The sequence below is a fragment of the Piliocolobus tephrosceles genome, chromosome 16 (assembly GCF_002776525.5).
Source record: "Piliocolobus tephrosceles isolate RC106 chromosome 16, ASM277652v3, whole genome shotgun sequence".
Classification (NCBI taxonomy): domain Eukaryota; kingdom Metazoa; phylum Chordata; class Mammalia; order Primates; family Cercopithecidae; genus Piliocolobus; species Piliocolobus tephrosceles.
In genome coordinates, this window is record NC_045449.1 from 32,761,737 (window position 1) to 32,774,875 (window position 13,139).

The following is a 13,139-nucleotide window of genomic DNA, read 5'->3' on the forward strand; positions in this document are numbered from 1 at the left end:
AGAAGAAATAGAGCGTTCCATTTTCTGTATTAAGAGCCATCTCTAGTAAAGAATGCTTAATTAATGTTCAATAATGTTTCACTCTGGTCTAGTTTTGGAGCAGATTGAAATGTGTCTATATTTGATAAAACCATAGATGAGGGAAAAAATAGCATGACAGTACTGATAAATGAATATAGTTTTCCGGCAGTGCTCCAGCTGATTAAGAAAGTGTTTTGGCTTCACAGGGAATTACAGGGAAAGAAGAGTCATTATTTCTCAACTGGGGATGGTGGTGGTATCACTCCTCTTTGTGATTCTTACTGTCAAGGATCTTTTGTAAAAGTAGGTTTTACGTACATAGATAAAGTCATAGGCATACTTTTGGAAAAGTAAATTTAGAAGAGAAGGGCTTGAACTAGTAGTATTCGTGTGGTGTGCTTAGTTTGATTTTTTTTCTTTCTTTTTCTTTTTTTTTGGTAAACTGTTCCACAAATTGTTGATAATTTAGGCAGCTAAATGGAGTATTGGTTTCCTGTTTTCATCTTGAGTAAAATATGTAAGCATATTTTGATAGATATTTAAATGTTTTAAAACTGGAAATAAAGTATATGTGAATAGAAAAGGTTTTATCTGCCCTGTTGTCAAAAATGCTGATTTGGCCCTTTCGTACTGTACTCCCATCTTTGTATGGTTGTTATAATCTGTTGCTCTTTCCCATCTGAAGGAAATGCATCTTTGACACTTCTCATGACCTGAGTCATGATGCTGAAATAGAGCCAGAAAATATCCTTAACAGTCATGGGTAAAAAGAAGGAAGGCGTCTGTAGGATGGGGCGGGAGAATAGGGGACTGTGGGGAGAAGAGAGCCTTTGCTCTTTCAGTTTACATCATTTTGATTTTTAGGAAAGTTACTTATATTTTGTGGCTATACTTTTTATTCAAGAGAAAATGCTTTGATTTTATATTAAATTGTTCCTTAAGTGTACATTCCTTAATGTATAGGTATACAAAGTATATAAAGATAAGTTCTGCAAATGTAAAATTAAATAGTTTTGAGTTCTCCAGATCTAAGAAAATACACTTTAAATCTTGCAATTAATTCTGTATTTCATCTTATTATAAAGTGTTTATCTCAGAACCAACTTCTGATACTTCTACGTCTTGTATGTTTAGCAGTTTAAGTAATAAAGTCACATTTGTTGAAACAAGAAGATAGGATTCCATATTTTTTCCATCTACAGTAAAGAATTTCTGTTTACTCTGTTGATACCAAAAATTCATTGTGAGATAAAGATGGGAGAGTTGAGTGTAGAGTATTTTCAAGAAATAATTTAATGAGGTCTTATACTTTGGGGAGCACATTTCACCTCAGACTTGTTCTAAGGGATGTTAGATTATGGAGTTTTAATTCTGGGATTTTTCATTAGGCTAAAACTCCTCACTTTTGAGAACTTAGTTTCAGTACTATATTCGAGCTTGACTCAGAGGAGTGGGAAATTTTCAGGGTGCTTTAATATGATACATTTAGAAATAGGTTGAGGCTTAAGGTCAAAGATCTGTTTTTTTAAATTTTTATTTATACATATGAAGAATTTACTTTCCTCCCTCTCATGTTAAATATAGTCTTTTTACTGTTTTGTTTGATTTTTCATTGTTGAAAGAGTGTCAAACTACAATCCTAATACTTAAAATGAATTAAAAATTGCTAAATCTTCTTAAATATTAAGAGCACCAACTCTTAATAAATTTTCTTCATTCCAAAATCTTGGAGTGCTCTAAGAATAATAAGTAATGAACTTACCACTTTGAGGGAGGATATTTTGTTCATTTAACTTATAAGTTTGGGTTGACTCTGTGATTGAGACTTAACTGCATGAAACTTTTCAGACAGATTTTTTATATTTCAGTAGATTTCCTCACAGCTAGTTCTATTATTTTTCCTTCTGTGTTCTTGCATTTTATTAACATTGTTTCTAACTGTTGATTTCATCTCCTTTTCTAGGGTAATTTTTGCCTCCTAAGTTTTCCATATTCCTTGTTCTAGGCCCACCTTGTTACCTTTTGGAGTAGTGTCGACTATACTTGCTCTACTTAGAAGTTTAGCAACAGTAATGATTTCTTTATGACTTTTAATTTTTAGGCTTCAAATTTCTAAATTTATTGGGTTTAGTTTAGCTTTAAGAGAAGAAAAATACTTAAATTTATATGTTATAGTAGCCAGCACATTCAGATAATAATTAACAGGTGATAATGGATTCACAATAGAAAAGGAAAACTACCTAGCAAATTATTTATTGGAGTATTCATACATAAATATATACAGTTTCAGTTCTCCTGAAAGTACATTTTTAATTCTAGTGACATTTAATAAGCCCTAGGCAAAGCTCCATGCAGGCTACTTTGTATGTAGTGGGGAGAAGTGATGACAATATCATTAATAATCTCAGTCCCCATCCCGTTAAAAAAGAAAAAAAGATTGGATTCTTGTTTCCAAGTCCATTTTGTGGGAGATTTCTCTCATCTTCCTACCTTCCCACCCTTTTTCAAAGTACCTACAGTAATGTCTATGGTGACGTGAACTTTTTACTCAAAGAAAGCAACAAGTGTTTTTGCTTGAAATGCATCAAAAATTGCAGTGTTTTTACTTCACCATTGATTGCCTCCAAAAAAAAGTTATAGGCAAAATAAATCAGTGCCCAGACAGGATTGTCTTTCAGCATTTTCTGTCTTTAATTGTCACCTAAACTGTTGTGTTTATGTTCACACGCGCACACACACACACACACACACAAAATTCATTTTCTTTTAGTTGTGTGTTCTACTCTCCTTGGCTCCTGTGAACAAGCATTGCTTCCGCCCAGTTTGGTATGTGGGTCAGAAGGCACTGTTTCTCACCAGGGTGCTGCTGTTTCCTTTTCCGACTTGAGTAGATTACAGATTATACTGGAACATGCCTGAGAAAAGGTCATAAAGGAGGGTGAAAGTCCTGGAACTGCAGCTGGGAAGCTTGACATTCTCATCTAGGAGAGGGGAGAAGAGAGAGATGGAGAGAGACACACACACACTCCCATCCCAACCAAAATTAACCTACCTGCAGGAAATTCTCATTTACACAGGGTATTTATTTATTAAATAATTATTGAGAGTTTGGTTGAAAAAGCTTTAATGTTAGATTGGATGGCAAGCAAGAACTAAGCAGTGTTTTTAACTTTTCAGAGCCCAGATTTCCAGTGACTATTTCAAAACAAGCTACCATTGTATTCTTTGACAGAGTCAAGAAGTCAGAGCTTTTCAACTACAGAATTAACTTAGTTAAACTCCTTGGTATATTTTAGATTTTTATCCCTGTCAATTCCACAGCAGGATATTAAAAACAGACCAAAAGCTTTGCTCTTCTGTAGAAGACAAAAGTTTACCAAAAAAAAAAAAAAAAAAAAATGCCCAGTAGAACTCATCATCTAGTTTTTATTTTTGAAACATATGATATAGGGAATAGAACATCTACATGATGTCTCAGAATAGGTAAAGTGTTGCAAATAGGGCAAAAATAAAGGAGATATTTGGGACTGGGTTGTTTTGTAGAATTGTCTTCTGAGGAGGGCCAGAGAGTCACATTGACCTTGGCCTTCAGTGTGGCTCAGTAATCCGATTTCAAAATGCGAGAGTTCAAAATAGGAGACCAAAGATACTAGGTGAGGAGTTTATATTCTAGAACCATAGTGGGTCTTGTAGATAAGTGTATGGAGAGGTGATGAGAACAGAATTTAATACAGTCGTAGGAGTCTAGAGTACTGAGTTGTAGGAAGATGTCTATTGTAAACCTTGAGAAAAGTGGAGTGCCTAAAGTGGGTAAGGTCTGTGTCTGTGATAAGAACAAGTGAAATGATATGTGGATCTCCTAATAACACTGCTCTTTCATAGGGCACCGTTGCTTAGTGTCCTTTAGCTGTTTTTGCAAATGAAGTTTTGCCATTTCTATACTTGTTTACCTCATATCTCTAATGACAACAAAAGCACAGTGCTCTTTTTATCCTCCAAATGTTTCACTTGACCCACTTTATTCCATTGTAGGTCTTAGTTTCTCGTACCTTCTATTCCTAAAGAATCTTTCTTTGTCCTCCATTAACAATAACTTTTAGAAACCTGTAACAAAAATTTCTCTATCTCCCTGGAATGACACTCCTTTAAGGTACCTTCTGATCTACAACTATTATCATTTGATTCCTTAATGATTTTTTAACCGATTTTATGTCCTTTTGTTCACAGTGTGGTAAGATATGGAAATTTTTTAGATGTAGAAAGGATGCATATACATTCATTCTTTATTTCCCCTCTTTGTTTGCATTTCAGAAGAAAGACAACTATACATATGTACACACAGATACATTGATAGTAACTTTAATATTTAACATAATCTGAAATGTTCAACAATTTCAGTTTTGCTAGCTTTAGAGAGTTCTTGGAGTTGGCAGTTTGCCACATTCACATGTTCTCACATCACTGCATTCAGAAGCTAAGAATACCAACCTGGCAGCTTCTGCACAGAGGGTAAAGATAAAACAGAAAGGAGTCTAACTTTGCAGCTACATTACCTGGGAGTTGCTGCTGATGTCTTTTCCACAAATGTCCAAGTTTGTCAAAGCCCAGTAAATCTTAGAAAGTTTATTTTCCTTGTAGCATCTGTGTTTTATAATGGGTCTTTTAATTTGTTTTTACTTTGTCTGCAGGGATTTCTTTTGTCCGGAGTTTTCAGACTCTGTCTTTTTTTTTTTTCCTGTGGAAGTGAGTCTGTTAATGATGACTGGTTTGGGAATATGCCTCTCTGCAAAGCTGACCTGACAAGCTGTTCCTCCAGCGCGGCAACAAAGCCCATTGTTATTTTCTCTGTTCACTTTTATCCTCAACTTAATCCATTTTTCCTCTGTGTTTTTATAGTATAAAATGTCTGGGAAAACATAATATAGGACAAAGCATAAGTAAGGTGGCATTTTGAAGTTAGCAAAACTTTTAGTAAACAGATCACACCACGTCATTCTCATATATGCAGACAGTGGAACTATGTGTTAGTATGGAGATGGAGAGTTTGTGTCCCCCAAAGTACAACATACCTATAGATATCCTTTATCCAAAAGATAACAGAAAAAAAAAAAAGAGCACAGAAGTTGTTTTCATAATTCCTTTTTTTTTTTTTTTAATTGCAAACTTTTAGAAGATAAACACGGAAAGTCAGTGGTTGAATCCCAAAGTGAATGGTTCTGGTTTAATGGCTTTGTATTATAACATTAAAAACAATAATAGCAGTAAACAAAAAACTGAAAACAGAACAAAACAAGACATCATAGCTTTAAACATCAAGGGATGTTTTAAAAATTCTGATTTTTAAATAATTTTATGTCACCAAATAGAATTCCTGCTTTAACTTACTGAGAAACCATTTTATTGGAACTTGGAATTTCTTCCCCCGAAGAGAACTCCATCTATCGTGGGGACTGGTAAACCTCTAAAGGATCAAAGCTCTAGTGGATTTGGATAAAGACCCAAAAGCCTGAGGCTTATGCAAGTTTATCTATATAGAGTAAGCCCAAAAAACTGGGATGAGAGTCTTAGATGAGCTTATTTTCTCATGAGATTTTTGGGACTTCCTCTGTCTGCTTGTGCCAGAAATACTGTGAGAATATTCATTCTCATGGCATTTGTCACTTACAGGTCTCCTCTTAGCTGGAATTTGAAAGTATAATGGTGTGTGAAATATTTTATGTATCTCAAGACTTCATGCAGTCCACTACCAAAACTGCACTTAAGTAACCTCTATTCTTTTTCATTGTACTCATGCAGTAAAGGAAAAAATAGAAGAGTATAGTAAAGAAGGGTTAGTGAAGGTGATACCTTGTAACTCTCTTCATAGATCTCAGAAATATTATTTGTATCTTATGTATTTCTGAGAGGTGGAGCAAAGAAAAGAATAGCGATAGACTTCATCCAGGTCCAAGGCCGACACTGCAGATTTCTTCCTGCTGAACTTCTTTATACTAAGAGGCTTGAGATTTAATGAAGAATTCTGGCTTGAAAATTTAGGCTTGATATAACCACATGGAAATGTCTAAAGATCTATTTTTAAAGTTATCAAATCTAACCTCCTAGTCCAGTGAACATGAGACTGAGCAGAATAGTGAAAGCTGCAGACTCCAGTCATCTGGCAACCTTCTGAAGTACTGAGTCCCCTCCAGAATTATTTTTTCTATAGTTCATAGGGCCATATTTTTCTCTACGTCCTGGATATGGAAATAAATACATTTCCTTCATTCAGCAAACATTTATTGAGCTGTTTGCTATTAATGACTTGTAAGACACTATCCTCAGGAGTCCAGGCATCTTGGTGGAGTCTTCAGTATTGTGGAGGTTTGTTAGATTCTAGCTGCATTTTCAAAGAAAATCCAAGACAGAATAAATAGTGTAAAATCATTTATAACTAAAGATTTTAACAATAGGTCCTGGAATAAAGGATTGTTAGGCTGTTCTGTGTAGTTGTTTCATTTATTTCTTTAATGTGTATTATTTACATGTCTGTGTCAGCTATTGAGATTTCTTGTCTAAGCTAGCTCTTTGATTTTACTAACTTCTGATGTTATTTATACATCTCTCCTCCCTTATTTTCTACTAGAAAAGCAAAATAAGAAGATAGAGATTCCCTCCTTTATGCTCCAAATTTGTATACCTTTTCTCCCTTTTTAAGTTGTCCTTTAAAACAGTAATAAAAGTGACTCCTTCCTTTTTGTTCCTGAGTCATTTTTCAGATGTATTTATTAGCATGGTTTTCTCCCATTTTTCATTTTTTGTTAATATGTCTTTCTGTACCATTATATTATGAACTCTTTGAAAGTCCCTTGGGCTTACTTCTTCAGAATCTAGAACAGGGCCTGATACCAATAAGCCTCCAAAAGTGTGAAGTGACAGAGCGAAGGTTGAATGAAACTTTTGCTTGGCGCAGTATGTCATCTTTGTTAATGTCTTCTTTTCAGTGTCAGTCTTTAAATCTTTGTTCTCTGTCTGTTACCTTGATTTTTATCCTATCAGCAGTCCCTTTGCTTATTCCTTAAACTCTGACTTTTCCACCTCACTACTGAAACTACGCTATTGAAGACTATTAGAGTTAGTAGCTTTTTCTCTGAGTTTTGTCTTCTTAGATCTTGGCCTTACTGACCATTTTATTAATATACCCATTGTTTCATTAAAGCTGTGTTTATAAGTTGCTAGCCATATCCATTAATATGTAAGACAGACACCACCCCTGTGAACATGAACATGAATGTAAAACCTACACAACTTATTTTACCCTCTCAGATGTGCTGGTTTCAAATGGAATCTGCAGCATAAACACAGGTTGAGAAGGATAGATCAGAAGTTCTTTGTTTGCTATCCTGAGGTTGTCCTTTATCCTGGTGAGAGAGTGAAACATTTTAAGTCATGCCTAGCTGAACCACAGATTTGGAACTTCTTAATGAATCACTTCATTTTCCTAGACCACTCCTTTTATCTGTCAAATTCAATGACTTCAACATCTATACTGTTCCCTTTCTGAAGAACTTAATCTAAGTTCCTACTCCTCTGGCTCAGTTGAGAGGTCCTCCTAAAACTGAAATATTTTATCTGCGATCGTTAGAGATTCCTCACTACTCCTCCTTTAATGGCATCCCTTTAGACCACGCTTCCCTCATACTATCCTTGATGCCCAGAATATTCCTTCTCTCCTACCCTTATCCATATTTTGTCCAATTTTCAAAGTCTGGATCATATCCCATTTGCCCTTTTCCTTTAGCCCTTTTCCAAATAAAGGTGTTCCCACGTCTCCTTATCTTTAGTTCTAGGCAATTAGCACTTAATGATTCCTGTTGGTGCCTGTTAGACTGTAAGCTTCACGGTAACAAGGAAAACAGTCCCTTACAGTGTTATCTTAGGCTAAGGCACTCAACAAATATTTGTTTACTAGTTGTGAAAAAGATATGATATACCTTAATTTTCACCAGCTTGTGACATAAAGTTGCAGTCTGATTTCAAATTCAAATTAATATTAGCATAGTTGTCTAATAGCAATTTTATAATTATTTACATCTATTTTGGCCTTGAGAGTGTGATAATAAATTACTTTGAATGGCTTAACTATAAAGCAGTTATTCTCATATTCTTCCACAAATATGATATTTTAATGTGATTTCCCTCTTCATATTTTCTACAAGGTTCTATGTTGTAGCCTAAATCATCTTGTATGTATTGTGAATTCTGTCTTTTGTTATTCCTGCAACAGGTATAGATGGCTTCTGTTAACTTTAATGTGTATTCTGAATTGGAAATTGAGGAGATAGAGAACGATTTATTTTATTTGCATGAATTTCTTATCTTTCCCTGTATTTTACAAAAGAGACATTTATCAGAGTTTAACTTGATAATTCTATAGAGTAATATAAAAAGATAGATTTGTGTCCAAGGAAGAAGTAACATTTGGTTAAACCATTATCCTAATTCTGAAGCCACCGTCATCTTGTTATGATTTTTTAGAAAGGCGCTTTTGACTTTTTACTACCTCTCAGGCTACCATTAGATACTGTGTGGTAGTTCTCCCTCTATCCTGAATCCGTGCTATTTTTAAAGCAGATGTCTTTTAGGATGTGTTTCAGAAATAAGATATTAATTAGGACTTTTGGGGGGGATTCTTTTGTTGTGTGCATACATTTGTCAACTTAATTCAAATCAGTAAAAACAATTATATGTGTGTTTACTGTGGTTATCATTTTTTAAATGCCTTATCTATTGCTAACCACATAAATGGAGTTGATAATTTTTATCAACAGTCAAGAACAGTGATATAAAATTAACATTAGATCAATAAGAAGTTTTTTGCATGAAAGAGTTGTTGGCTTACAGGCACTGGCTTATTCCGTAACACAGAAAATGAGGTAATTTTTATACTTTCTCTATAAACCCATCAATTAATAAGACTCACTAGAAAACTACAGTAATTGAGAAAATGTGGTATTACTGAAAGGCTACATAGATCAATGGAACACATAGATCAATCCAGAAATAGACCCACATGTATATGGTTAGTTGGTTTTTGACAAACATGGAAAGGCAATTAAAGGAGAAAGGATAATCTTTTTAGCAAATGGTGATGGAACAATTACACATCTATGTTTTAAAAAAAAGAGCACAATGAGCCTCAACTCTCACTACATACACAAAAATGAGCGAAAAATAAATCAAAGTTTGCTTTTCCCCTGTCAAATCAACATTGCACTGAAAGTTCTAGGTAGGTCAGTGAGGCAAAAAAAAAAAAAAAAAAAAAAGTCATCTAGACTGGAAAGGAAGAAGTAAAACTATCTCTTTTTTGAGGATGACATAATTATGTGTGTAGAAAATCCTCAGGAATCCAGAAGAAATTACTAGAACTAAGAAATGAGTTCAGCAAAGTTGTAGGATACAAGATCAGTATACAAAAGTTACCTGTATTTCTATACATTAGCAATGAATAATCTGAAAAATGAAATTAAGAAAACAATTCCATTTTCAAATTGCATGAAAAAGAATGAAATAATTAGTAGTAAGTTAACCAAAGAAGTATAAAACTTGTACCCTGAAAACTACAGAGCAACATTGAAAGAAATTTGAGAATACCTAGGTAAATGGAAAGGCATCCCAAGTTCTTGGATTAAAAGACATATTATTGTTAAAATGGCAGTATTCCCCAAATTGATCTCCAGGTTAAATGTAATCCCTATGAAAAGTTCAGCTGGCTTTTGTTTAGAAATTGACAAGGTATGGGGGAACTAGCAGATTGTGTTGGATGTGAGGACCTAAGCAGGGCAACAAACCACCTTAACTGTCTTTAGAAAGATAAGGAATTCAGCCCTAATTCCCAAAGACTGAAATATGTTAATAATTAAGTCACACTTGATATTACCAGAATACTTCTTTTTTGTTTGTTTGTTTAGAGACAGGGTCTCTGTATGTCACCCAGGCTTGGAGCGTAGGGGTGCTGTCATATTTCACTGTAACCTTGAATTTCTGGACTCAAGTAATCCTCTTGCCTCAGTCTTGAGCAGCTAGGATGACAGGCGTGTACCACAATACTCAGCTAATTTTTGAAATTTTTTGTAGAGATGGGGTCTCACTATGTTGCCCAGGCTGGCCTCAAACTCCTGGCCTCCTGCCTTGGCCTCCCAAAGTGCTGGGATTGCAGGCATGAGCTATTCAGCTCTCCAAGAATAGTTTGGTTTCTTCTCATCCACATAATTGTAATTCTCTTGGCATCAATTCTACCTTTGAGGCCTTTTTTTTTTTTTTTTTTTTCCTGAGACGGAGTCTCGCTCTGTTGACCAGGCTGGAGTGCAGTGGCGCAATCTCCACTCACTGCAAGCTCCACCTCCTGGGTTCACACCATTCTCCTGCCTCAGCCTCTCGAGTAGCTGGGACTACAGGCGCCCGCCACCGCACCCGGCTAATTTTTGTATTTTTAGTAGAGATGGGGTTTCACCGTGTTAGCCAGGGTGGTCTCAATCTCCTGACCTTGTGATCCACCCATCTCGGCCTCCCAAAGTGCTGGGATTACAGGCATGAGCCACCGCACCCAGCCCCTTTCATGCCTTTCTTAAATGATTACTGGAGTCAGTGAAAACCCTATCAGAGATAGGAAACTTCCCTCGGTGATGCTTTTCTTTATTTTTCTCTTTGTAGGAAAACTGAACAGCCAAGACTCCTATAACAATTTTACCAACAACAACCCTGGCAACCCTCGACTCTCTCCTCTCCCCAGCTTGATGGTAGTGATGCCTCTTGCACAAATCAAGCAGCCAATGACATTGGGGACCATCACCAAACGAACAGGGTAAGGCTTCAGGCTTGGTGCTTTCTTAACAGCTGTTTTATAGGGTTGAATGAATAAAAATAAAACATACTTTTTCTTTGTGTGGTTTTTATTATGTTCTTCATTTCCAGCTCAAATGAGACTTAATGGCATCAGATTAAGTACAAAGCCTAAAACTTGCACAAACATACTTGCACACAACCGTGTATACACACATCCATCGAGAAAACAAAGCAGTGACAAGCTGTGAAAACTAGTATTGGCTAATCAAAAACAGATCCATCTACTTCGTCTTATCCTTACTGCCTTGTGGCTTTGCCTGCAAGTACAGTTTCATTTTCCTAGCTCTTTCGGGATTTGAAATGACTCCCAAATTTTGACAGATAGAATTGCGGAGAGAACCTTAGATGACAACCATCTTTTTAATACTTTGAAAAAAAAAATCATCTCTATTGAGATATAATTTACATATAATAATCTGTCGTTAGTGTCAGGACAATGTGATGTTTTTGGTAGTTTTCAAAGCCAGTGCACTAAGATTTTGGCTTTATTAAGATTGGTCATTAACTTCCTTAAAGACTTTTGATGACTCACTTGATTTATTTGTGCTTATTTTAGCAATTTGCTACCCCTTAGGAATATAAGATTATCACTTCATTAGGTTCCTGAAAATAAACTGCTAGGTCTATGATATTATTAGATATTCAATTGTATGTTAACACTGGAAATCCATTTTATATCAGAAAATGTGTATGTTTATAGGCAAATTACTTGTTTTCCATAGTGAGCAATCCTGAAGTTTCACCTAATTTGAAATGGAACAATGTTTTTACATTTCTGTGTTAAAGTAGTCAGGCGAAAACCCTGTCTGGCCTCAAACAGTCCTCAAGTTCTTTCCAATGAAAGGAATATATTAAATTATTTGGCTGCTATGTCAATATATCTTAATTTTGTTGTGTTCAGTATTAATGTGTTTACAGAGGTCACTTTTGTGAGAAGAAATACTCAGTAGTCTCAGGGATAAGGCCTTTGAGCTCCAGGTATCACCATAACATAGAAATTGACCCTGTAGCTAGGTGGAGTGGTGTTTGTATAGAGAGAGATCCTGTTGCTGCATGCAGACATAAAATTGAGTCTGTGGCATTTGCTGTATTTTTTAGCAAAACTTCATCCCAAATCAGACATGTTAAGGCACCAATAATTTGGCCTGCATATCTTTTTAATTTTTTTCAACTTTTTAACTCCTTGGGTCCAGCAAAAGTATAATCTTAAGTTGGATTTCAACTTTCTCTTCCTCTGTTAGTTTATTTTAAAATAAGTTAAGAATAATGGCTGTGAATAGTGAAGAGGTTATGTCCTTTATATTGACAATTAGGTTATTTTTTCATTGTATATTACATTCCTGTGATGTAGAATCAAAAATGGGACTAAATCTGGAATCATAACTTTAAAGTTTCTTTTTTACTTACTGAAGTTAGTCAGTACATAACTGTATCATCTTGATTCACTCCAGCATTGTACAGTTCTCCAAAGTACTTACAGATTTTAGCCTGTCTTTCCTGAATCTGAGTGAAACCATCCTCAAAATTGTTTCTCTGTATTTTAATTTTATATTCAGAGTGAGGGAAATTTAAGAAGGTTCAAAAGGCTCCTGGAGTCATAAAAGCATATTCTGGTGCTTTGTTTCTGTCGTGTGTTTATTTAATTTTAACATAAGAGCTGTCCTGTTTTATAATGCAAAGATTAGCTCTCTTTTTCTAATGAACTTCTCCAAATATATCTCTGAAATAGTAACTGAAGTTTAGTGCATAAAATGATATGATGTTAGAATTTAATTCATAATATTTATGGAGAGGGATGGGAAGTGAGCCTACTTTTTTATGTAGTGTTTGAAATTTTCCATAAGAAGATAAAATCTCTTGCTCTCTTTCTCTCTGTCTCCCTCTTACTACTGCATTTCTCTCTACACTAAGATGAGTAGAAACTGTTAGTCATTTGGTGTCCTCCTGTGTTACCACACATTATGAATTTAGATAAAATTCCTATGTTTCCTTTTCTTATAAAAATTTGCTCTCTGTTCTCAGATTTTTGGAGCATTCTGTTGTATTATGAACAATTATTAATAAGGGAAGTGTTATCAATTTGAGTTATTTTATGTGCTTTGAAACAAATGTTAGTTAAGATACTTGTATCATACTGTTTACTAGGCTTTGTATCTCAATTCATACCATTTCATTTCTGCCGTGGTTTCAAATTCTTTTTAGCATGCCTTGTATTGAAGTGTTCAGAGAGAATAATT

General features: G+C 35.0%; 1 protein-coding gene across 8 annotated transcripts in view; it reads left to right on the forward strand.

The window, feature by feature from the left end:
- Window positions 1-13,139, forward strand: part of BCAS3 (BCAS3 microtubule associated cell migration factor) — a 722,154-nt gene that overhangs the window by 324,488 nt on the left and 384,527 nt on the right. For all 8 annotated transcript variants that reach the window (XM_023204675.3, XM_023204674.3, XM_023204677.2 and 5 more), the window contains one exon: window positions 10,711-10,861. In XM_023204675.3, coding sequence (XP_023060443.1) covers window positions 10,711-10,861 — 151 coding nt within the window. The remainder of the gene's footprint in view (window positions 1-10,710; window positions 10,862-13,139) is intronic.